General features: G+C 42.4%; 1 protein-coding gene across 1 annotated transcript in view; it reads right to left on the reverse strand.

Moving 5' to 3' along the window:
* The window catches only part of NSUN7 (NOP2/Sun RNA methyltransferase family member 7), a 111,122-nt gene that overhangs the window by 41,859 nt on the left and 45,246 nt on the right, over positions 1–24,017 (reverse strand). Inside the window, exons 6-7 of the mRNA XM_082253836.1 lie at positions 11,623–11,833; positions 7,175–7,318 (exon numbers count right to left, since the gene is read on the reverse strand). Of these exons, the coding sequence (XP_082109962.1) occupies positions 7,175–7,318; positions 11,623–11,833 (355 nt within the window). The remainder of the gene's footprint in view (positions 1–7,174; positions 7,319–11,622; positions 11,834–24,017) is intronic.

The raw sequence follows: 24,017 nt of genomic DNA on the forward strand, positions 1-24,017 counted from the left end.
CAATTGGTTTTTGCTTTGAAGCAGAAAACAAGATTTTTTACTTACCTGTAAAACCGTTTTCACAGGACACATGGCTTTAAAATCTTTCTGTTCGGTTATACAGTATACTGCCACCTCCAGGTGAAAGACACTGACACTCAAAGTAAAAAGTGGTCTGGCCTTATCTCATGTATATAACCCCTCCCAACCCAGCAGGCTCCTAGTTTACAGGTAAGCAATGGGAGAACAGACACAAAGGCTTCGGAATCTTTATGTCCTGTGATGTACTTCAAGAAAAGGATTTTGCAGTTAAGTAAAAAAAAAAATCATGTTTCCTTGATTGTTCATTCTCTGTTCTATTTATTGGCATTCCCCGAGCAATGCTATGAAAGGTGGGAAATGGCTGCCAGAAAGACCTTATGTTCAAAAAGTGATACAGCCAATGCTTGAACATTGGTATGGTACGTTGTAGGGATAGACCGATTATTGGCAAGGCCGATATCGGCTGCCGATATGCACTTTCCCCGATATATCGGTATCGGCCCCAGGACTGGCCGATATTGCTGATATTTTTGTGACGTCATTCTGCCTTCTTAGGCCACCTCCCTCGCCTTGGACAGCCTCGTCTGGAGTTGGGACTAGTCTCGCGGGAGTGTATCACAGCCATACACCCACCCACAGCAGCCCGGTGCCAGCCAGCCACCCACATCCACAAACTCTGTACCAGCCAGCCATCCACAGGCACTGTACCAGTGAGCAAGCCAGCCACCCACAAGCCCTGTACCAGCCAGCCACCCACAGGCCCTGTACCAGCCAGCCAGCCACCCACAGGCCCTGTGCCTGCCATTCACCCACCACAGGATGACAGACAGCCAGCCACCCACAGACAGGGTGCCAGACAGCAAGCCACCCATAGGCCCTGTACCAGCCAGCCACAGGCACTGTACCAGCCAGCCGCCCACAGGCCCTGTACCAGCCAGCCACTCACAGCCCCTGTGCCAGCCATCCACCTACCACAGGGTTCCAGCCAGCCACCCACCACAGGGTGCCAGACAGCCAGCCACCCACCACAGGGTGCCAGACAGCCAGCTACCCACCACAGGGTGCCAGACAGCCAGCCACCCACTACAGGGTGCCAGACAGCCAGCCACCCACCACAGGGTGTTAGCCAGCCAGCCATCCACCCACCACAGGGTGACAGCCATTAAGCACTAAACAGAAATTAACATGTTCAGTACCAGATTGTTGTCAAAAATTGTCTTTATTTTCCAAAACTTTAAATGTACAAAATATCGGCCCATATCCGCAGATACCGATACGTTGTGACCAAAATATCGGTTTTGCCCCTGAAAAAAAACATATCGGTCTATCCCTAGTACGTTGTTCTTCCTGCCTGTGCTGGCCATCTACAGAAAATCTACTGTGCGTGAGTGGCAAGAAGTAAAAGATGCTGTTGCCCAGAGATATGCCATTATAGCGCAAACTGTATCTAAACAATGTAAAGCCATGTTTTGGGGCTGTTTAGGGATAGAAAGACAATGTCTTGATTAATGGGAATTGACAGCACTAGGTTTAGGTCCTGTGGTGCAGAAAAGGTTTATGTACAGAAGGATGATAGAAAATTGTATCAGCGCAAATACCAATATATCACTCTACAGGAAAGCTGTTGAACACTTGTGGTCAATTTACATAACCCAACAGAATATACAATCAAAAAATCAATAGTGAAGCGCTATATAAAAGGAAATAGCTGTACATTCAGCCCCTATATTATGAGTAAAAAGTAGCTATGCTCAAATGTCTTTACCAGCGAATGCAAAGCCAACTTCTTTTGGAAAGTATAGCTTAAACTGAAATCTGGCCTCTAATAGCACTCAGAGCCAAAGAATTATCCAATCCTAAATTAAGAGACCCTAACATATGCTTTCCATGTGCAATGCTAAATCCTGTGCTGTGAGAATACAGCTTTCTAGCTACTAGAATAGTCAGTATGTCAGTCTGAAAGTACCCTGTTACTTAAGACTATGGTCTCATCAACTGGGCAACCAAAGCTAGCTACTGTAAAGCAGGATGGAGTACTGGATCCTGTGAAAGTAAATCCAGAGGTAATTAAAGAGCCGATGCTAACCTGGGGATGCCTGAGTACCATATCCTTATTGGTCAATTTGAAGCAGTCATAATTGGGACGTAAGAGAAAATTGGATTTTTGTAACAACTTACCGTAAAATCCTTTTCTCTGAGTCCTTTGACAGATGCAGCTCCTGTCCCTCTTTTTTGAGTTGGTTGTGTCCTCTTTCACTGCTTGCTAGGAATATGATTTGAAAGCACAGTGTGTCTGGGGTTATGTCGTAAGGGACAGCCCCTACATGCGTGTCGAGTGAAAACTTTTCACTGCCTAGTCTACTCATGTAGATGGCGCATAACCCATTATTGAAGAAGCATTAAGAGCTGCGTCTGTCAAAGGACTGATTTTATGGTAAGTTCTTACAAAAATCAAATTTTTTTGAGGAAGCAATTACTGTCCAAAGTGACCCCGTGTGAAAGTTCTGTACCTGAAGGTACCAACTGAGCTTGTTTAAGTCCAGAATAGAACATACCTTACCATCTGGTTTCGGGACCATGAGTAGGCTGGAATAAAAACCACTGAAGTACTCTTTCTCTGGCTCAGAGACTATTAGTCCCTGAAAAATGAGCTGTGCCAGAGCAGACTGAGCTTCTTCCCTTTGCAAGGGGACAAAGTCATGAACACCTGGGGTGCTCGGCGGGAAGTTCGCCTGCCGACGCGCGCTCCATAATGCTCTGCGATCTCGCAGTGCATTAATTGCTGGTGATTGGCCAAAGCATGCACCTGACCTGTATGCTTTGGCCAATCACAGCACAATGTCCTGTCAAAGCCATGATTTAGGGGCCACGTCATACCCTATATAAGGCTGCTTACACGGCAACCCTGTGTAGTGTGTTAGTGGAGATTAGGCAGGATAATCAGTGGATCGTTTGTTCAGTCAGTTTAGTGCAGTCAGTGTAGTGTAGGGCTGTGCTGTGATTCTTGTGGAACAAAAGTGTAGTATTGCCACTGAAGTGTTGGTGTATCTAACATGTCTGTGTCACCCCACTGGCCCCATTTCTTTTTTCTTTTTGCAGCATTTGGTTCTGTTACTGCATTATTAGTACTACCCTATCTGTGTTGCAGGGGCTATTCCTTCTGCGTCAGCAGTGATTTTCTTTTTTTTTGGCACAGCTGCACTTATAATATTTAGGGCATACTTGCTGTCCCTCCTTCTGCATTTCATGTGGTATTCCTTTTGCGTCAGCAGTGGTTTTCTTTTTTTTTATGACGCAGCAGCACTAATAATATTTAGGGCATAATTACTATCCCCCTTCTACGTTGCAGGTGCTATTCCTTCTTCATCAGCAGTGTTTTTTTTTTGTGGCACAGCAGCACTAATAATATTTAGGGCATAATTGCTGTCCCCCCTTCTGCATCACGGGTGTTCCTCTTTCTGCGTCAGCAGTGGTTTCCTTTTTTTATTTTTCCACAGCAGCACTAAAAATAATTAGGGCATAATTGCTATTCCTCCATTCTACATTGCAGGCATTCCTCCCGTGTCAGCAGTGCTCCCTTTTTTTTTTTTAGCTTTATTAATTTTTTCTTAGTTAAAAAAAAAAAAAAAAACTCTAATAAAACGGTTTATAGTGCACCAAGCACAAAAGTATAGCACCCAAGTACCATATTCCCTTCCCACACTCTATAATAAAAAGTTATAAAAATCCTCATCATGTCTGAAAGGCCAACAAGGAGAGGCAGATGCTCACAGGCCACTAAAAAAGGGCAAGCAGCCTCTGTGTCCACAGTGAAAAGTGGTGGTCGCGGACATGGTGCATCCTCTGCAGGCGGGGCACGCTTGTCCTTTTTTTCTGGTGCTGGCTGTTTTATTGAGCCACAACATGCAGAAGAGTTGGTGGAGTAGATAACTAAGCCGTCCTCCTCCTCTGTCACCTAGGCTCATATTAGTTTGCCTTCCATCGTAGCTGCCAAAGCGGCCTATTGCACAGGCTCCTTGTCCACAGCTACTCCTTCCGTAGCCCCACCATCATGCATGGAGGAGTCACCTAAATTATGGGATCATAGTGTCAGTTACAAGCTGCTGGAGGATGCGCAGCAATTTGAATGCTCCGATGTTGGTTCCCAGGTTGAGGAAGGGAGTAACGTGAGTCTAGAGAGAGGGAGTGCCAATGACGGACAAGAAACTAGCAGTCATGTTCCACCCAGGAGGAAGAGGAGGAGGAGGAGCACTGTGGCACCAAGATGTAGAGGATAACATACAGCAGTCTTCAAAGGATGGTTTTCATTCCCTAGAAACCCCAGGAGTTGTACATGGCTAGGGAGAGGTAGTTCCTGACAATGTCATCCTTAGTGACCCAGAGAATCTCATGCCTCCTCAAACTTACGCTGCATGGGCTCCCTGATTCTGCAAAGCCTGCGAAAGGACCCCAGGATTCGTGGTATCAAGGACGGAGATCATTACTGGTTGGCAACCCTTCTTGATCCACGTTACAAGGGTAAAGTTGCAGAACTCTTCCTGCCTTTGCAGAGGGAACAGAGGATGAAACATCTTGAGGACGCCTTGAAGAATAATTTGTGTTAACACCTTTCCAGTCACTGAGAAGCAACCATTTCCTGGACAACGTGTTTCTGAGGCTTTGTTCGGTCAAAGGAAGAGCAGTGGAGAAGACAGCCAGCTGTCAGATGCCTTTAAACAATTCTTCTCAGAAGAATAGTCCTCAGCGCCCAGGGCGCTTAGTTGAGTTTAAGCAACCATCGGCAGTGTCTGCATCATATGATGCAGGATTAGCTAGGGGCAAGAGCAGACTTGGAGACCTTTCCAACTGAGCATCCACTGGGTCTTGGGGATGGACCACTGGCCAGAACTTGCTCAATATGCAATCGAGCTACTGACCTGTCCTGCTTCCAGCGTGCTTTCAGAATTTTTATAAGAACTGTCAAAGCGCAGATCAGGCAGACGGCGGGACGCATTTTTTTTTTGCTTTTTTTCGGGTCCGGCGGTTGGTGTGGTTGACGATGGATTTACATTGAGGGACACTATTTTCTTTATTTGTTAAGAAAGGACTAATCAAAAAACTTTCCTGTGTTTCTTACTTTTTGACACATTTTTGGGGGAATGGGTAGGGGTACAGTGTACAGGATACACATTCAGATGGGGGGGGGATCTGGATCCAGATTCCGAAAAGTCCCCGCCCACAGACCCCCACAACAACAGCCCAGGGTTGTCGGGAAGAGGCCCTTGTCCCCATCAACATGGGGTGAAGGCAAAACACCCACCCCACCATGTTGAAGGCATGTGGCCTGGTATGGTTTAGGGGGGGCGCTCGCCGTTTTTAGAAAAAATGTTTTATCTGTATTGCTGGGATCCCGCAATACATTACAGCTGCAAGCAGGTTTAAATTACATTTTTTTCTTTAGAAATGTCAGTATTGCTGCAGCATGTTCTATACATCGTACAGATGCGCCACTTTACCGGCAGACTAAGAGGACCCCCTAGGCATGATATTTAAAGGAATTTTTCTTTTTTTTTTTTTTGCTTCACTTCAAGCATCATTAAAACCACTGCTCCTTAAAAAAATGATAGTTTTAAAAACAAATTTCCCCAGGAAAGTACCCAGGTCCCCAAACACTTGCACATAAGCCTTTAAATTAGGATTTTTGAGTCCCATAGACTTTAACAGAGTTCGCACATTGGCTAGAATTCCCTGAATTCGCTAGATTCCCTGTTCGAGATGTTCTGGTGCAAACCAAACAAGGGGGTGTTCAGCCCATTTCTAACAGACATTATGCTGAAAACCCAAGCATCGATCATCTCCCACATCCAAATATTTCCAAACAATTTTTTCTTCTCCCCACTTGTATTGGTGGGGCTGCACTCTTATTGTAAAGCTGTCTTGTCTGATTCAGTTAATTTTTGGGTCCATTTCTTCTTATGAAACTGAGACTTTTGTTTTTTTTTTGAGAACATGAGACTTAAGTGGGGTGAAAAAAACATTTCTTAACCCCGACATAGACCTTACCAATGGTTTAACCTCTTTCTTTAGGGGCAAAAAGGTCTCCCTACCACCCAAATTCTTGTGAATGGATATGTCTAAGGCCATGCCAAACAACCTACCTTCCTCAGAAGGCATCTTTTCCAACTGTTTTTTGTAGGGAAGGTTTCCCAACCAGCACTTTAACCACAACTTTAACAACAACACACACAACAGACATTAGCAATGTGGGATACCTGGTAAATGGCACTTGGTATGTGAGTATGTGAGTGTTCTTCTTTAAAGTGGTCTCTTTTATAATTATATATAAACTAATAAAAAGGCTTTTAATAATGCAATATGAAGAAGACAATAGTTCCCCTTTGACTGCAACACTGGTATTAAAGCAGAGTTCCGGCCTCAAAATCGAAAAAAATTGATTTTGGTCCATCCGCTTGCTGAGTGCAACCTGAAAAAGAAATGGATACTGCCGATTTTTTTTTTGGTCACTCACCTTATTATAGAAGAAAATATACTCACCTTCCTTCCACTTCCTCCCTCTGCGGCCGTGGCCTGCGCCGTCTCTTCCGGTTTGCAAAAACTCCTGGGAGCTTAACGTCATTGGTCCCAGGAGTCAATGCGCCTGCACCGGCCCCGCTCGTCACTTCCGGTGCAGGTGCGGCATTCCCTGCTAAACAGCTTCTGGGCATGCCCAGAAGCTGTGCAAGGATGCCCTCGCCTGCACCGGAAGTGACGAGCGGGGCCAGTGCAGTGCATTGTGGGACTCCGACATCACGGAAGAGGACACAAAGAGGGACGCTGCGGCTTCAGCTGCCCACACCTGAGATGGCAAAGCTGGAGAAGAACTTTTCAAGGTAAATATTTCTTCTTACAGGTAAGTGCGACCCGGGACAGTTCAGAGTCTATCCATTATGGAATGTACTAGCCCTGACTGTCCCGGGGGTATTTTTAGCTAAAATTTACCCCCGAGGCTGGAACTCCGCTTTAAATGTGACCAGGCAACATTTAGTTTGCCCATAAGGTAGGTGAATATACAGTCCATGAATACTATACTGGCTATGAAAGTTACCAAAGAATTCTCCAGAGGGCTCCTAGTTCTAGCCTCAGTAGTCACAAACAGTACTATTTTGATAATTACCTCCATGCTCATCTAGAATAAACTCCACAGGGTCGCTGACTCCTGATCCAGAGCACTGAGGTAGCAGAAGAATAAGACCGGCCTTTTGTAATCTTGGATCACCAGGGTCAATGTCAGTGAAGCTCTCTTTAAGCATTTTAACATCTACAAAGTAAAATACTGGAGTTAGTACATGTCATTGGTATGATGTACTATGTTTAGGAAAGTGAAATAAAAATAACATAATATATGAAGACGGTATATGGAAAAAGTAATTCCCCTTAAAGATAAACTCCAAGCAAACAGCTACATACTGTACAACTAAATACATACAGTATAGTGTCTCATTTTACCTCCAAAGGATCTGTATTTCTATCCATCCAGTCCTGAGATTTACACAGCTCTACCAGATAGGAGAGCTAAGTTGGTGTCGTGACTTTTCATAACTGAAGTAAGGTAATCCGGTTAGGTAACCTTTCTGTCCCCAGCCTGTGACTGGGGACAGTTGTAAGCACAGGTAAATTGCAGCACACCTCACTGGCCCCTATTGCTGCTTCTCACCTTTCTAGTCTCACCTCTACTTTCCAGTGAAATGCAGGAGGAAAATGCAAGTGAGATTTAGGAACCTATACATGTTGTATTTCAAAATAAATGTAATTTTTTTTGTGCTCAACTACATTCACTAGTGTTTTTAAATCTACCTCAAGTGGAGCTTTAACCACTTTAGCCCTGGAAAATTTGGCTGCTTAAAGACCAGGCCCTATTTTGCGATTCGGCACTGTGTGATTTTAACGGACAATTGCGCGCTCATGCAACGCTGTACCCAAACAAAATTGACGTCCTTTTTTTCCCCACACACAGAGCTTTCTTTTGGTGGTATTTAATCACCTGTGGGATTTTTATTTTTTGCGCTAAAAAAAACAGCAACAATTTAAAAAAAATATATATATATTTTTCACATTTTTTTATATGAAATTCTCAAAAATGGAAAAATCAAAATTTTTTAACATTTCAGGCCAATTTGTTTTCTGCTACATATTTTTGGTAAAAAAACAAAAATCGCAATAAGCGTATTTTGATTGGTTTGCACAAAAGTTATTGCGTTTACTAACTACGGTAAAGATTTATGTCATTTTTATTGTTTTTTTTTTAACTAGTAATGGCGGCCATCTACGATTTTTTTTGCGGGACTACGACATTGCGGCGGACAGACTGGACCCCTGACTGACATTTTTGACACTTTTGGGAGTACCAGTGACATTACTACAGTAATCAGTGCTATAAATATGCACTGTTACTGTAAAAATGGCACTGGCAGGGAAGGGGTTAACTTTACTGGTGATCAAGGGTGTGATTCTAACTGTCAGGGGGCAAGGCTTGTGATGTAATCACAGAGACATGCGATCCTTCATAGCAGGATTGCATAGCCTCTGTGAATACTTTAGTGAGAATGACAGACGGCTGTGTTTACATCAGCCGTCTGTCCTTCTCTCACTGCAGCGGGAGATCGCGAGTGGCCGGCAGCCATCGGAGCCGTCGGTCACACGCACTGACTCCCCAGCCGACGAGCGGGGGCGGGAGCGCACATCCGGCAACGCGCGATCGCCCCCTAGCTCCTTCCAGGCTAGCGCCATATATGTACGGCACTTTGCCTGGGAGAGCCAGACTGCCGCTGTACAACTGCGGCGGACGGTCGGCAAGCGGTTAAAGAGTAAGCTAGAATCAGCACTGACTATAACAAAAACAATTTATTTCCAAAACCACGGCACCGATATTAAGGGGATAAGTACTACGTGCATAAGCCTTTCTAATTTTTGGAGAGAGGTCTTTAAGCAAAAAAAAAAAGCATCTATTTAATCCCTTTGTGGAGTAGGTTTCCACCTTTCCTGTAACTAGCAAAGACACAGATCTTGACAAAGATTCTTTCATGTTTTGTATGCCTCTATTTAATAGAGGTTTTAAAATTATTTCAGGGGAAAATGTAACCTTAATTCTTAATCAGAGCAGAGATTGGTGTCAATAGGACAGTGGACGGGGTCCGTAGTTTCTTTTATATTTATTAATGTATTTTTTATTCTTTTAGGATCCCTTTTGGGACAGGGGGGGGGGGGGGGGGCAGAGATTAGAGATTTCCCAGTACCTTTCTCTGCAACCTCAGGTGCCCTGCACAGTGAATAAATGGGAAGTGCTCTGTACTGAGCGACTTTCTGTTAATTCACAAACTGAAGCATAGTAAACACTGTTTGCTGTACTTCAGTTATGAATAAAAGCAGTGAGTAATCAGTAGCAATCACTCACTGTGTTCATTCAGAAAATGAAGGGTTGGCAAATAGCATATTCACTGGCTCCATCCTGAAACGTTCCCACAGCAGCCAGCGGAGAGGGGAGAAGCCGGCAGTGTTTTAGGGGGACACGGGGGGCCCGCTCAGCAGGGGAAATCTGCATTGCATGGGGTGATTAGGGGGTGCCCAGGCAAACCCAGCAGACTCCCTGCGCATGCCTATGTTAGAACAAATAACACATCTGGCACCTAGAACACTTTGTCATGCGGAGACAACAACCTAGTGAAGATCTGCACATCCCTCTGAAACTGAAGTTTTTACTATGTGTTTTATTAACACATGTATAAAATAGGGAAACTGGCTAAACCATCCAGGGTGGAAATGTGACTATGATGGCACAGAAAGGGCTGCTGATTTATTCACTGAAGTTAATGTAATTTAACACTAAATTAAGGTTTAATAGTACCAATGGTTTAATAATACCAATTTTATTCAAGTATGTATTCTTAACTCAAAAAATGATTGCTCTCAGCCTCCTCCAAATTCCTTTTTTTTTCAGTGTTGTGATCTGACTTCTTGCTGAAGGGTGGCTATGGTCGTTCTCCACTGTATATACGATCGTAGCTTCCCTCTCTTGCTTGGTCCCAAGACAGACAAGGGACTATGAACTATGGGATGGGTAGTTTGCAGCACTCATGAGCGCAGCTAATGTGCATTGCTTGTTTCAAATACATAAATACAGTAGAAGTGAGGAGCAAAAGGAAAGGCCTGGTAGCTCACAGAGGACATTACAAGGAGGCATAAAACACAGTATGAAATCATTTCTTAAAAAACAGATTACAGGGACATTAAGTAGAGGATATGTATGGATTATCTTTGGAAAATAAAGATATCGTTTAGCGTCACTTTAACCACTTGCCGACTGCCTAACGCCGATCTACGTCGGCAGTCAGCCCCTCACAGGCAAAGTGACGTAGGGCTACGTCACTAGCTTGTGAGGGTCTAGTGAGCGAGCGCGCGCCCCCGGAGGCACGCTCCCGCGTGGTCACAGACCCCCCCGCGCGTGTGACCAGCGGACCCGATGTCCGCCGGTCACTCGGCGATCGGCGGGGGAGAGGGAGAAAGGCAGGCAGCTTGTGTAAACAAGCCACCTGTCATTCTCCTCGGTGTAAAGACACTGATCACACGGATCTACTATGTAGATCCGTTGATCAGTGTCCTTACAGCTGAAGCCACAGCCAATCACAGTAGAAAGCACGCCCCTAGGGACACACATAGCCCCTCCCTCCCAAATAAAGTTAACCCCTTCACTACCAGTGTATTTTTACAGTAACAGTGCATATGTATAGCACTGATTACTGTAGAAATGTCACTGGTAACCCCAAAAGTGTCAAAAATGTCAGTCAAGGGTCCGATCTGTCCGCCACAATGTCTATGTCCCGCAAAAAAAATCGCAGATCGCCGCCATTACGCGTTAAAAAAAAAAACAACAAAAATGACAAAAATCTTTCCCTTTGTTAGCAAACGCGATAACTTTTGCGCAAACCAATCAAAATACGCTTTTTGTGATTTTTTTTACCAAACATAGGTAGCATAAAACAAATTGGCCGAAAATGTTAAAAAGTTTTGATTTTTACATTTTTTTGGGGGGAATTTCGTATAAAAAAATGTGAAAAATATTGCTATTTTTGCAAAATTGACGCTATTTTTTTGTTTATAGCGCGTGATCAAAAAAATCGCACAGGTGATCAAATACGACCAAAAGAAAGCTCTGTTTGTGGGAAAAAAAGGACGCCAAATTTGTTTAGGTACAGCGTCGCACGACCGCGCAATAGTCCATTAAAGTCACGCAGTGCCGAATCGCAAAATACCCCCTGGTCGGAATGGGGGTAAAATCTTCCGGGGCTTAAGTGGTTAATGCAAGTTTGGTTCTGCCCAAACATATAAATAAATATTAGACCATTTTTTTTTTAGCATTTTTCTATATGTTTAAAAATAATTATGCATCCATTCCTTCCTACGCACAAAATGTAAAATTACACTTATATGTGTCAGTGATGGAAATCTGTCATGACTGATATATAGTACTTTGCTGCAAATCTACATTAAGCTGTGTTGGTGTAGCATATGTATCTGACATAATATAGTTTTATTTCAGGAACTGTATGTGATGTGTGAAGGACCTACTTTTACACTCCATGTTCTTGAAGAGTTCCTGCATTTCTTCATCTCTGGATTCAGACTTAACCCCACATACATATATACTGCATATGCCCTGACTGGTCAGCACAGAGAGGTGGGCGATAGTAAAGTCTGAAAAAGGGTTGGCCACAATGATATCACTGTCCATGTTGTGCAAAGCTTTCACAGTATGTGCTGCAACATTGTGCGACTTGTCCTATAGAGAAAACACAAATATGGCAAATATAGTTATAGAAAATACATCCTAACTTTCTTAAGTAAAAAGTTGCACATGGCCCAGGGTACAAATGTGTCTTCTGAGTAGGCAGCAGTTATCTCTTGAAAAGACAAGTGTCAATACTCCCTAAGCCTGCTATCAGAACTGAGTATACCTTTCATTTTATAACTAGCATTTAGACTTGAGTCACACAACATGCATTGTGTTTAGCGTGTAGACATGCTTTAAAAACACTTGATTTGATTTTTTTTACCTGCAGCGTTGATGTGTTCTCTTTCCCTAGAAGATGCCATACTATTTTTTTTTTCATTAACCTCCCTGGCGGTATGATTCTTTCTGATTTTAGGTGCTGAAAGCGGTACCATTATTTTGCATGTAATTCTTAAGAATGAGCAGCCCAAACCAACTATTTACATATGATTTTTTTTTACTGTGCATTCTTCTTTATAACATCTCGTGTATGATAAAGTTTGAAACACAAAATCATAAATTATAATATAATAAAAAACTATAAATAAGTTAAAGTATGTATGTATGTATACATATATATATACTGTATATATACATATATTTTATATATATATATATATATATATATATATAAATACATAAAAAGTACAGTAAAACTGCAGGAAAGGGCACTGGGGGGAAAACTAATGTGATTTTTTTATTATTTTGCATTGTATCAGTGTGTTTGGTGTGTTTTACATTTGAATTTACCGCCGGTTCCACCCCCCTGTGAACGTCACGTCGCAGGAGACGGAAGCCGGGGCACGGAGAGGATCGGGAGGAAGATCCGCCGATAGACACCGCCGGGATACATCGCTGGATCCCGGTGACAAAGTAAGTAACCCCTCTACCAGGATCCAGTGATGCTTCTGGCGGTACCCCGAGTGTGGCTCGGGGTTACCGCTTTTGGCTCTGAAATCTAACCCCGAGCCACGCTCGGGAATAACGCTAAGAAGGTTAAAATGGAACTAAAGTTAAAGAGTTACTAAACTCAGGTTTCCTGCATTCACTATATCTGGTCTCCCACAGTACACAGAAAACGGGAATGCAATTGTTTTAGTAAATATAAACTTCTAAATACCTTTTCTCATCAGCAATATATAGCAGTCTTGTAACTTCTATAAGTGTCTGGTTAAAGCTTATAGCAGGAGTTTTCATTCTACTCTGTGTCCTATAAGGGTTGCAGGACTCCTAACATTCTGTATGGACAGAGCTGATTGGCCCTGTACCCATCACATGCACCTTCCCAAGAAAGAAAAAACTCTAGAGCAATACACACCAAACTGAGCATGTGCAGAGTGACTCCAAAGGGTTTGTCTTATCGGTAGATGGATTGGGGACAGTGGAAGGAGGGGAGGATCTGAGAAGACAGTATCAAACAGCCTTTGTACACAATGCAGAGGATTAACCCCTTAGGTTCCACAGTGACTATAACAAGCATGCATTACTGCAGGGCAGGGCCTGGTGACATCAATTTGCTCTCAGAGGAAGATTGCACCCTGTTTGGTGGTTGAGTATAACAAGCATGCTTTACTGCATATACACAATGATTTTACTGATGTGGGTTTAACTTTAAAGTGGTTCTAAAATCAGAAGGTTTTTTTATGTTAATGCATTCTATGCACTAAGATAAAAAAAAAACTTCTGTGTGCAGCAGCCCCCCTTAATATTTACCTGAGCCCCATCTCAATCCAACCATGTTGCAGGAGAGTCTTGGCTGTCCGGGACTCTTCCTCCTCATTGGCTGAGACAGCAGCAGGCACCATTGGCTGCCGCTGCTCTCAATCAAAATCAGTGGTGAGCCAGTGAAGAGAGGAGGGGGCGAGTCACAGCTTCGTGTCTGAATAGACACACAGAGCAGAGTCTCGGCTTGGGTGCCCCCATAGTAAGCTGATTGCTGTAGGGGCATTCGGCAGGAGGGAGGGGCCAGGAGCAAGAGTGAGGGACCCCAGAAGAGGAGGATCTGGGCTGTTTTGAGTAAAACCTCTGCACAGAGCAGGTAAGTATGACATGTTTGTTATTTTTAAATGAAAAAAAAGGAGACTTTAGCATCACTTAACCCCTTTGCGCCAGCCGCACGCACGCAAATATGAGGCCTCTATGCGCCTGGGCCTTGGCATTGACAGGCCGCATATTTGTGTGAATTGCCATCAATAGCACTCCAGAGAACTCCGGAGTTTTCGGATCACGTGACTTTCGGAAACTTAGCTGCCTGTTCACAGTGAGAGGAGTAAATGTCAGCAGCTGGCAAGGGATCCAATAGTTGCATCTCTGGAGGGGAGTATGTCAGAACAGAAACTGTTGCTGCTGGGTATTTTAATAAAGGAAAAATATTATTTTGCATCTCAATGTGCAGTATTCCTGTTTCTGGTACAATTGGCGTTCCATTTTTACTCAGCTCAAATCAAGGCAGTGAGTTGGAGTAAAATGGGCCTATTGGAAATGTTGAGCAATGCCGCCCAACAGACATGGAGTGAAAGGGCCCGGAAGGTGTATGCAGTGATCCAATGGTTACATCTCAGGAGGGGAGTATTCTGTGACTTTAACGCATGCTGTGACACACTGAAGTGTGTTGCAGCACATTGCACTGCGTTTAAATGCAGCATGATCCATTTTTAATGTCAAACATTTCACATGCCACTCCAGAAGAGATCAGATCTCACACTCCTCAATCACATCATGGGTACTGGCTCGGCTCCTCTCCAACAACTGTACCAACAACAGGAATGCTGCACACCAATATTTAAATTATTATTATTCCTTCATTACAATAGCCAGCAGGAACAGGTCCTATTCTGACAAGTTTTGCACTAGCCAAGGTGCTTTGCCATAACATTTTTCAGAAAGCACTGTGCCTAGCTCGAAACATGTCAGAATAGAAACTGTTGTTGCTGGGTATTTTAATAAAGGAAAAATATTATTTTGCATCTCAATGTGCAGCATTCCTGTTTCTGGTACAATTGGTGTTCCATTTTTACTCAGCTCAAATCAAGGCAGTGAGTTTGAGTAAAGTGGGCCTATTGGAAATGTTGAGCAATGCCACCCAACAGACATGGAGTGAAAGGGCCCGGAAGGTGAATGCAGTGCTAAGAAAATTTTCAGTGAGCTTTGACAGTTGTGTTCTCCAGAGAAATCAATTATCTTTCTGGAAACCCTCATAACCAAAGCTAAAAAGGCTCACAGCGTTGCAGAAAATGTTCATGTGTATGGGCCCTTGATAGACAGACATAAAGACAGATAGATGAAGAAGAAAGGCAGATAAAGTCTTGATATTGGAAGTTTCTAAAACACTGACATTTTACTTGGTATGTATGTGAAGTAACCCTTGAAGCATTAAATGGTTAGAGAACTAGAAGAGATGCAGAAGGCTTCAGAGAATTCTACACAATAATAATCCCCCCTTCCCCCAGCACATCCCTGTAGGAGGCTGAAGAACCAACAGTATCCCACCAAACAAAGACAACACACCGGGTGGGAGGAAACTGGTCTATTAATAATAAAACCAAACTAGTGAAGAATCAGATGCATCTGTTATGTATGACCATTAATCATACTCAGTCTGCAGAACCTACATATTTTACCTTCATGGAAACAAGGTTCACTGATACTATGTACTCAGTCTACAAGATAATAATATTGACTATTCAATAATATTGTGAATCTGTCAACTGTTTTACATATGTTTCCATAATCCATAAATGTTTAAAGTGTATCTAAAGCCAAAACATGTTTTTAGTGTTAGATACAGTGGAGAATGGTTTGAACCTTAGTTCAGTTTTTATCACTGTCTATGTTCCCACTGGGGAGATTAAAATGTATCTAAACCCAAAACATATTACAGTTTACTAGTCTGATGTGGTTGCTGCATTATTTTACCTTTATTTTCATTTTGGTAATCCTGTAAGTACATTTCCTGTGCTAGGGTGACAACGCTCTGTGGGCGTGGCTTTGGGTGCCCAAATGGGGACACTGTGGAACTGCACATGGTAAAGCCTGTAATACAGGCAGAATCTGCGGTCATATTAAATTAAGGTACGCAGGACTTAGAAGAAAGCAGACCACTGGCACAGTTAACACTTTGTAATCGGCTGCCATACTTCTTATTCTTTCGACACTAATGCACTGAGGACACAACTTCTGTTAGAGATCTCTTCTCCCTAGGTGTGTAGCATTTCCGAGCGAATACCGTGGTGCATGTACCGGTTTCCACCAACTCAGCAGTCCTGTCACCTCACTCCCAGTTACAATGTTCTGTATTTTACTATTGGGTACAGGAAAAACACTTCTCCATAACTCCATGCTTGTTCCCCTCCCGGGCCCACTCTATATTTCTCTCTATGACTCCAGGCTAGGTCCATAGGTACTCGCTGTAAAGTAGGTCCCAGTATGTGTGGAACAAGTCGCTAGTAAATGGGCAAAGCATACCACCCTTTCACTAACACAGCATCTGTCACCTCTGCCATGTCACGAATTCCCTGGTTGGTTGGCTGATTTAGCAATTGAGACAAATATGGAAGTCGTAAGCAACAGCAATAAAGCCATCTCTGCTCGTTAGACCCATGTACTTTCTCTTCTCTAACTAGACCAGGCAATTAAGATGAACAACAAAGATCTTTTACTGAAGTAGATAAATGACACATTTGAGCAGTACTTGATAACATCTTTATCGCATTCCTCACAAAATTATCCAACTGCTCTTGAATAGTGCCCTCTTGTTTACCTAGTACAGTCCGTTAGAGTCCTTCTCAGTGCAAGAGTCCATAACTGGCAATAATCCACTTAAGGTAGCAATAGTCCACAAAAGGCAGTAAATCCAAGACTGGCAGCATAAGTCTATGTAAGTTCATAGTTTCCACACCTCACTGGGAACCCCAGCTGGGCTCCCCCAAAGTGTGGTACCATCCGACAGAGTAACAGTTATATCTGGCAGACTTTCCCTTAACGTCTCTCTAGGGCACTAATGAGCCCCGGCCCCTATGTATATGGTATGACCTGTAGGAGGTGGTAATCTTCCTGAAAAGAGCAGGAAAACCTGAACAGCAGCATTAGCTCTTCCTTCCCAGGAACCACTGGCTCAACCGGTAAACCCAGGAACCAGGTGCAATAAATCTACATTTTAACAAATGCAGGGCTGCTGTTAGATATCGCGGGGCCCCGTACAGACTACCTGGCAGGGCCCCCCCCCCCAAGAAAATATTAAAGATATATTTAGCTAAAATTACAACAAAATCACTATTAGCAGACACAAATATAACATAACTCACATAATTCCTGCTAAATCTAAAAAAATAAAACTATGTTCAATAAAAAAGAAGATGAGATGAGAAAAATATACAGGCTGGGCAGTTGGAGCTCAGTGATCAGAGAGACAGAGAGAGAGAAACAAAGTTACAATTTACAAATAAACTCCTGAGCAGAGATAAGTGCTGGGAGGGGGGACCCACACAAGGGAGGGGGGATTAGTGAGGGACAACTGTCTCTTTCTCAACAGATAAAAGCTTATAGCAGGGAGAGGGACAGATCAGATTCAGGTGCTGGAGGAAGATTTCTGTATTTGTTGTCCATCACTAATCCCCCTCTCTGTGTGGGCCCCCCTGTGTGCTCGGGCCCCCTACAAGAGGGCTGGTGGTCCCCCCCTATCAGTGGCCCTGAACAAATGACTTACACACATAAGCATAGTTGAAAAGGATCAAATCCAGGGCACATGGCTAGCAGCGGAAGAACTTTTAACACACAGAACCTTTTGAAGCACCTGCTTACAGCTCACTCAACATATTGTATCTATGGAGGAACAGTGTTATCACCCCTAAAACATGAAGTGCGTTAAATCTATAGAATGCCTCCCATTCTCCATAACATGGTAGGTTTTCTGTAGTGCTCAGAGGTGAAATGGAGGTCTGATAACACCTACTTGAGATAACACTGCAAAAAGCACAGGTACTCATCAGCTCAACAGATTTCTTGTCAGGTGAAAAGGTATTTTTGACACTTAGCCAACAGATATTTTAATGGCATATTTAACAGGCCAAAAAGGGGTAAATAAGTTAACTGTTAAAGTTTAGATACACTTTAACCTTTTTTGTTTGTCTTAGGGATCTTTCCCAAAAAGTGATGGGAAATCCACAATTTCCCAGTATTTACCGGAGCAAAGGCTGAAAAGATATCTTCCAATGAGGACCTGTTCTAAATAACTAACGGGGCTTCCCTTCACTTTGGTCTCTAGGACAGGATCTAAGTTGAAACAACCTAACAAATAGCAGACATAAACAAAACTTACAAGGGTTTTAACCAATCTGTACCCTATCCTAAATTAAAGGAGTTCACCTTTCTGAACATGTTACACGCATATGTAGGGTGTAACATGTTTAGCATCTGGCCCCGCTCCTCCTGATTCCCCCCTCCCTGTAACAGCAAGTTGGGGATCTTCCTACTGCACTCGCTGTCACAATTCAAAGAGAGCGCAGCCATGTGCAGCTCTGCTCAGGCAGCCATGTCATTAATTCTCAGATCCTACTACCAGGGCGCTGATGAACACTCTAGGTAGTTTACTGAGCTTTCTGTGATTCAGTAACTGCCTGTCCGTACCAGAGGTATGGGCAGAACGCTCAGAGACAGTCTGCAGGAGCATGGCATTACATCTATGATCTGCTGATCGTGGGTTTACAGGCTCCTAACAAAAAAAAAAAAAATTAATAAATGCACGTTTTACCTGCAAAAAAATGTTCATTTTTTAAATTTTTTTTTCTAAAGGTGAACTTATCCTTTAAAATGCAGTTCTTGAACTCCAGGCAAGTGACACTGCCTAGACGAAGGTGATGTCATCAGTCTACTGCAGGTAGGAGGAAGCATTGTAACTTTACAGTGAGTCTCAAGGAGAGATGTGTCAGACATTTGTAAAATTATGAAAGGATAGGGGCATGCAATGCTAGGTAGTTGGCTTGTATGTCAGCAAAAGGGACCTTTCTGTATTTGTCACGTCTCTGAGTATAGAAGAAGCCAAGAGCACAAGTTAAGAGGTTACTACTTTTTCCAATGCTTTATTCGATTGGGACACCTACAAAATCAGGCCTCCGGGGTCCAAGCCACACTTAATGCTACAAGGATTGTCTCTTCTTGATTCTAAATTGTTTAAAGAGGTTGTATTCGTTATTTATTATTTGTTATTTTGTTAGAGCTTTGTTATTTTTACCTACAGGTAAGCCTATAAAAAGGCTTATCTGTAGGTAAAATGAATATCTCTTAATCGTGCACCGATTAGGAGATAATCACCCTGGATGCAGCCATTGACGTCAGCGGCACATGCACTCTGAAGGTCCAGCATATTGTGTCGGAACTTCAGAGCTTCTTGCAGGAACTGAGGGCTCTCGTACGCATGCACGGGAGTGACATCATCGAGGCTCTGGGCACTCACAGGGCCGGAGTCCGCGAACCCGGAAGAAACGCCTGGAGAACATGTCAGCCCCCTCAGTGGTGACTGGGCGCCGCTGCGGAGGCTTTGTTTTAAGATAAGTATTTCATAATGTGCTAGTATGCAATGCATAATAGCACATTAAGCCATTGTCTTGCAGGTTTATTTATTTATTTATTTTTTAGGGGATTAAGGCTTAGTTCACCTTTTGAAAAGAAAATGCACATAATTTTGCAGGTAGAAAATGTACATTTATTTATTTTTTTCTTAGAAGCCTGCAGAGCAATGTCAGGCTTCTGCAGGCACTGCCTAGAGCTCTCTACCCATACTTCTGTATGGGCATACAGTTCCTGAGTGGTAGGCAATGTGAATGAACTACAAGCATGCTGATAAGCGTGCCCGCAATTTATTCAAATTACAAGTTCATCTTCTGCGATGGAAGACAGGGCTTGTAGTTTTTTGATTCACAGATTCTAAATTCAGATTTTGAATTGAGACAGTGGGAGCAAAGAGGACCAGTGGTGCATTGGGGGGTAAGCAAGGGGTGCTGCCTAGTAACATGTTGCATGTCACTCTCTATATACCAAAGGCGAACTTATCCTTTAATTATAATAAATACAGTTTCCAAAAAACATTATACTATTACAGTATATTGTGACATGACAGGTATTTTTGTGCAGGTTTGTAAAGTTACTGAAAGGTTCACCTTTAACAAAGTAAGGTTGCTTCCTATACATGACACTGGAATCTGGTGTTTTTAGAGTGTTATAAATGCAGATGAGCTGTATAAATATTAATATGTATAGAATTCCAGATAGCAGTTCTTCTGATAAATGATGCTTCATCGTTCTGCTCTTTTACTGAGGTGGTTAAGATTGCTATTTATGGTGCATCCTCATTTGTTATCTGCTTGTTTTTTCTTGTAAAGCTGTAACATTTGCAAATAAAATTGGATTTAAATTTTTTCTGCTCTGCATTTATTTTGCATAGCTTCCCATAAAAAACGGAATTGCCGAGGGAAGCAAGGACGGTAAACACTACAATAACTTTTCATTGAGTGTGGGTGAGGGGTGATCCTAACTCAAAAACAAAAATGTGATATATTGCAGCTTACTAGACCTTAGATGTACTGGCTGCATTTGTTTTCTTTCTTTTTTTTCCTTTTCTTTTTATTTCCACTGGTTTCCCTGTAAATAACACACTTCCTGTCTTTGGGTGGCTATATTCACTACCCCCTGTATCTACAGAGGGAGCCATATTTGATATCCAGGCTGGGTTCGAAATATGTCCATCTTTGCTCCTCTGTATTACATGGGAGATGGGGAAGTTAGTAGATTACGGGAGAAAGAAAACATTTCTTTTGCTAACAGTTTATTCCACAGGAGTGACAAGAACAAAATGCACATCTGGCAAAAAAGAACAGATATTTTCTAAACTTGCTGATAAAAAGAAACCTATGCAGCCACCACATCTAAGGACTGCAATGCAATACATTTTTGTTCTTCGGTTTAGTTATCCTTTAAATCAAGGAAGATTATTGCAAGAGTAGTTGGCCAAGAAGGGTAAAGTTTCCTCCTACTTTTCTTGCTCCTTTTTACCACTACCACCTTCATAAGACCTCCCCAGTTCAAACATATATTCATATCTGCTATTTATACCTTTTTTTGATCAAATTCGATTCCCCAAACATCAATACTTGAAAAAGAGGGAAGAGCACTTGGGCTATGACCATCCCATTGCCACCTGGCAAAATACCTGGAGCCGTGTGAGTAAAACCTAAATCTGCATGCTATACAAGGAAAACACACACATTATATATATATATATATATATATATATATATATATATATATATATATATATATATATATATATATATATATATATAATGTATTTACCATTTCATTGGTCCTTTACCCTGGAACAGCTCCACATGATTTATTCCTCTACCTTCAACTCCTACTGGAAATGACAATCAGCAACAGGCTCCCTATTCTGCATATACTGGTGACGTCCCACGTCATGTCTATGTGTCTATGTACACGCCTTTTGGTCTATCGTTAAAGAAATAATCTCAAAGTATTCACGTCTCCCAGCCACCCCCTGGATCCCACCCACTATACTGTATACTATGATTGTTGTTTCCACGTGTACCAAAACCAGATAAACTTACCTACCACATTTTACCAGCTCAAGATGCCTTAAAGCACTAAAATGGAAGCAACCTGCACCCCTTTCCCCCAAATTGGAACTTTTCAGCTAAGTTAAATAGGTACAAACCATGAAGCTCCTATCAGTCAGAATACACGACACCCTCAAAAATATAACAATATTTGCAACCCCTGGACCCAAATCTACACATCACTAAAGAAACGGCAATCTTCATCCCTGTCAACTCTTCTTCATGGTTGGACACATATCTCCTTCCTTTTTTGTCCTCTTTTTCTCTCTCCTCTTTCACCTTTTAATTTCTATCTTCCTTCAGCATTCTTGGCTTGTCTCTCTGGCAGCAGTACCATAAATGTCACACCAAGACCTAAAGTACAGTATACCTTGATTCTCTTTACATTCTGAATATGTTTCAGCATGTATAGAACATATAGACAAGCTTACATTATTTATAGACATAAGCTTGGATTTTGTGATCTACCTTTAATTGCTTGGCAGCCTCTGCACATCTTGTGGTCCCTAACGCTCCATCAGTTGGGCTAGTATCTTGCCATGTATGGTTCCATCATCCTTATTTTCTACTTTGAGTACAGTGATAAACTTCTTAAAGCGGAGTTCTGGCCTCAAATACCTTTTTTAACTAAATACCCCTATAATACTAATCCATCGCCCCTTACAGAACCGCTATTCTCATACTTACAAGGTGTACAGTATTGGATTTTAGTCAAAATCTTACTTTTAAAAACGCTGTCTGGAAGCGGCCATCTTAGACGTGGGTATCTGAAGCCGCAGTGTAATCTGCTGTGTCCTTCTTCCTGATTCCAGGAAGTGTTCTGGGAGTTCTTCCTGATTCCAGCCTCCTGGGAGTGATGACAAACAGCTCCCAGGATGCAATGCAAAGGCAGAAGTGATGTCGGTGGCCATGGCCACAGAGGGGGGAGAAGGAGGAAGTACAATCAAAAATGCCCTGAAAATAAGGTAAGGGACCCCGGAAAAAAATTGAAAATGCTCAATTGTTGATATGCATAGCGAGCACTCCAAGAATCACTAAAATTGCAAAATAGGCCGGAACTCCACTTTAAGACACGTACTGCGTACTTGATCAAAACTGCTATCACTATACCCTCTAAGTTTGTATGTCTTACTGTATATGACAAACTTATTTAAAAAACAATTATACTTACTACCAACTATGGAAATATGCTTCTTTGAGCCTGTTTAGACTTCGAAGCAACAGCAATGGCTACTTGTTGGCCACAATAAATCTTTTTATTATTCAAAATGGCACATTCCTTAGTAATTTATTTTCTGGACACCTGAGCAGGGTTGTTATTTCCTTTTACATTTGTCACTTTTAGACTTTTGAGGAGGTTACATTGATATTATCAGGGATATTTTTACAACCTATTAAATCTGTTGGCTAGTTACAATACGTTTAACTTGCCAATTTATAAAATGCATTGAATAAATGCCAGAAGTGACACGCAGGCAGTAAAATGGGGTTTGTAACTTTGCTCCCAACATAAACCTGTTAATGTCTCTGTAGACAATACAGTACGTGGTCTACGCATATCTTGTGTCTTTATGATGGTTACCATGGTGACTTTTTGTACTCCTACACTATCTCTACCCATGCAGCACTCAAAGTAAAAAGGCTCACAGAAAGGCAATATATTTCATGTTGGCATTGTCCTTCTAGGGATTATAAGATCAAGCTCCCAAACTGGGCAGCTTCTGTTTCCAGTGATAAACAGCCTGACATAAACATGTTGCTGAGCAATCCTCTCACTGATGCACTGATATTGTGCCTCTGTGTTCACAATCCTTCCAAGTCTGCAGAGAGTGGACAATAGAGTTATAAATCACACACACTCTTATGGGATCTCTGCAGCTTTTATGTGCGGTTTCCTAAACTAGAGGACAAAAATGCTTCCAAGACAAATATCACTGTCTGGCAGCCCACGTTCGCTGAGTAGGGAATGACGCATGACCATTAAGGTTGCCTAATCAATTGTTTTATGGTTACTAATTGTTTAGCTGCACTTATGCACTTGTTAATGTAATCCTTTTTTTTATCAAGGACCAGCATAACTATTTTCAACATAAACACCTTTGCACTTGATTTATATTTTGTGGATTTACAATCTATTGTGTCAACACCACAGAGTCTGTATCCGTGAAAGACATAAAGGGCCCCTGCCCAGGGTTTTAGCTCTCTTGAAAAGCTATAAACCTAGAAACCGTGAACTCACCACAGGGACTATTTACAGTGTTACTAAACCCAGGACCCTACATTCAATATATCTGGTCTCCCACAGAACACGGAAATGCAAAAGTTTTAGTAAATATAAACTGCAAAATACCTTTTCTCATCAGCAGTATATAGCAGTCTTGTGACTTCTATCAGTCTCTGGTTGAAGCTTGTAGGAGGAGTTTCCATTCTCCCCTGATTGTCCTATGAGGCTGCAGGACCCCTGACCCTCTGTCTGGACAGTGCTGATTGGCTCTGTGCTGATCACATGCACTTTCCCGAGAAAAAAAAAAACTCTCTAGCAATACGCACCAAACTGAGCATGT

Source organism: Pelophylax lessonae (genome assembly GCF_965119305.1).
Source record: "Pelophylax lessonae genome assembly, chromosome: 1".
Lineage (NCBI taxonomy): Eukaryota > Metazoa > Chordata > Amphibia > Anura > Ranidae > Pelophylax > Pelophylax lessonae.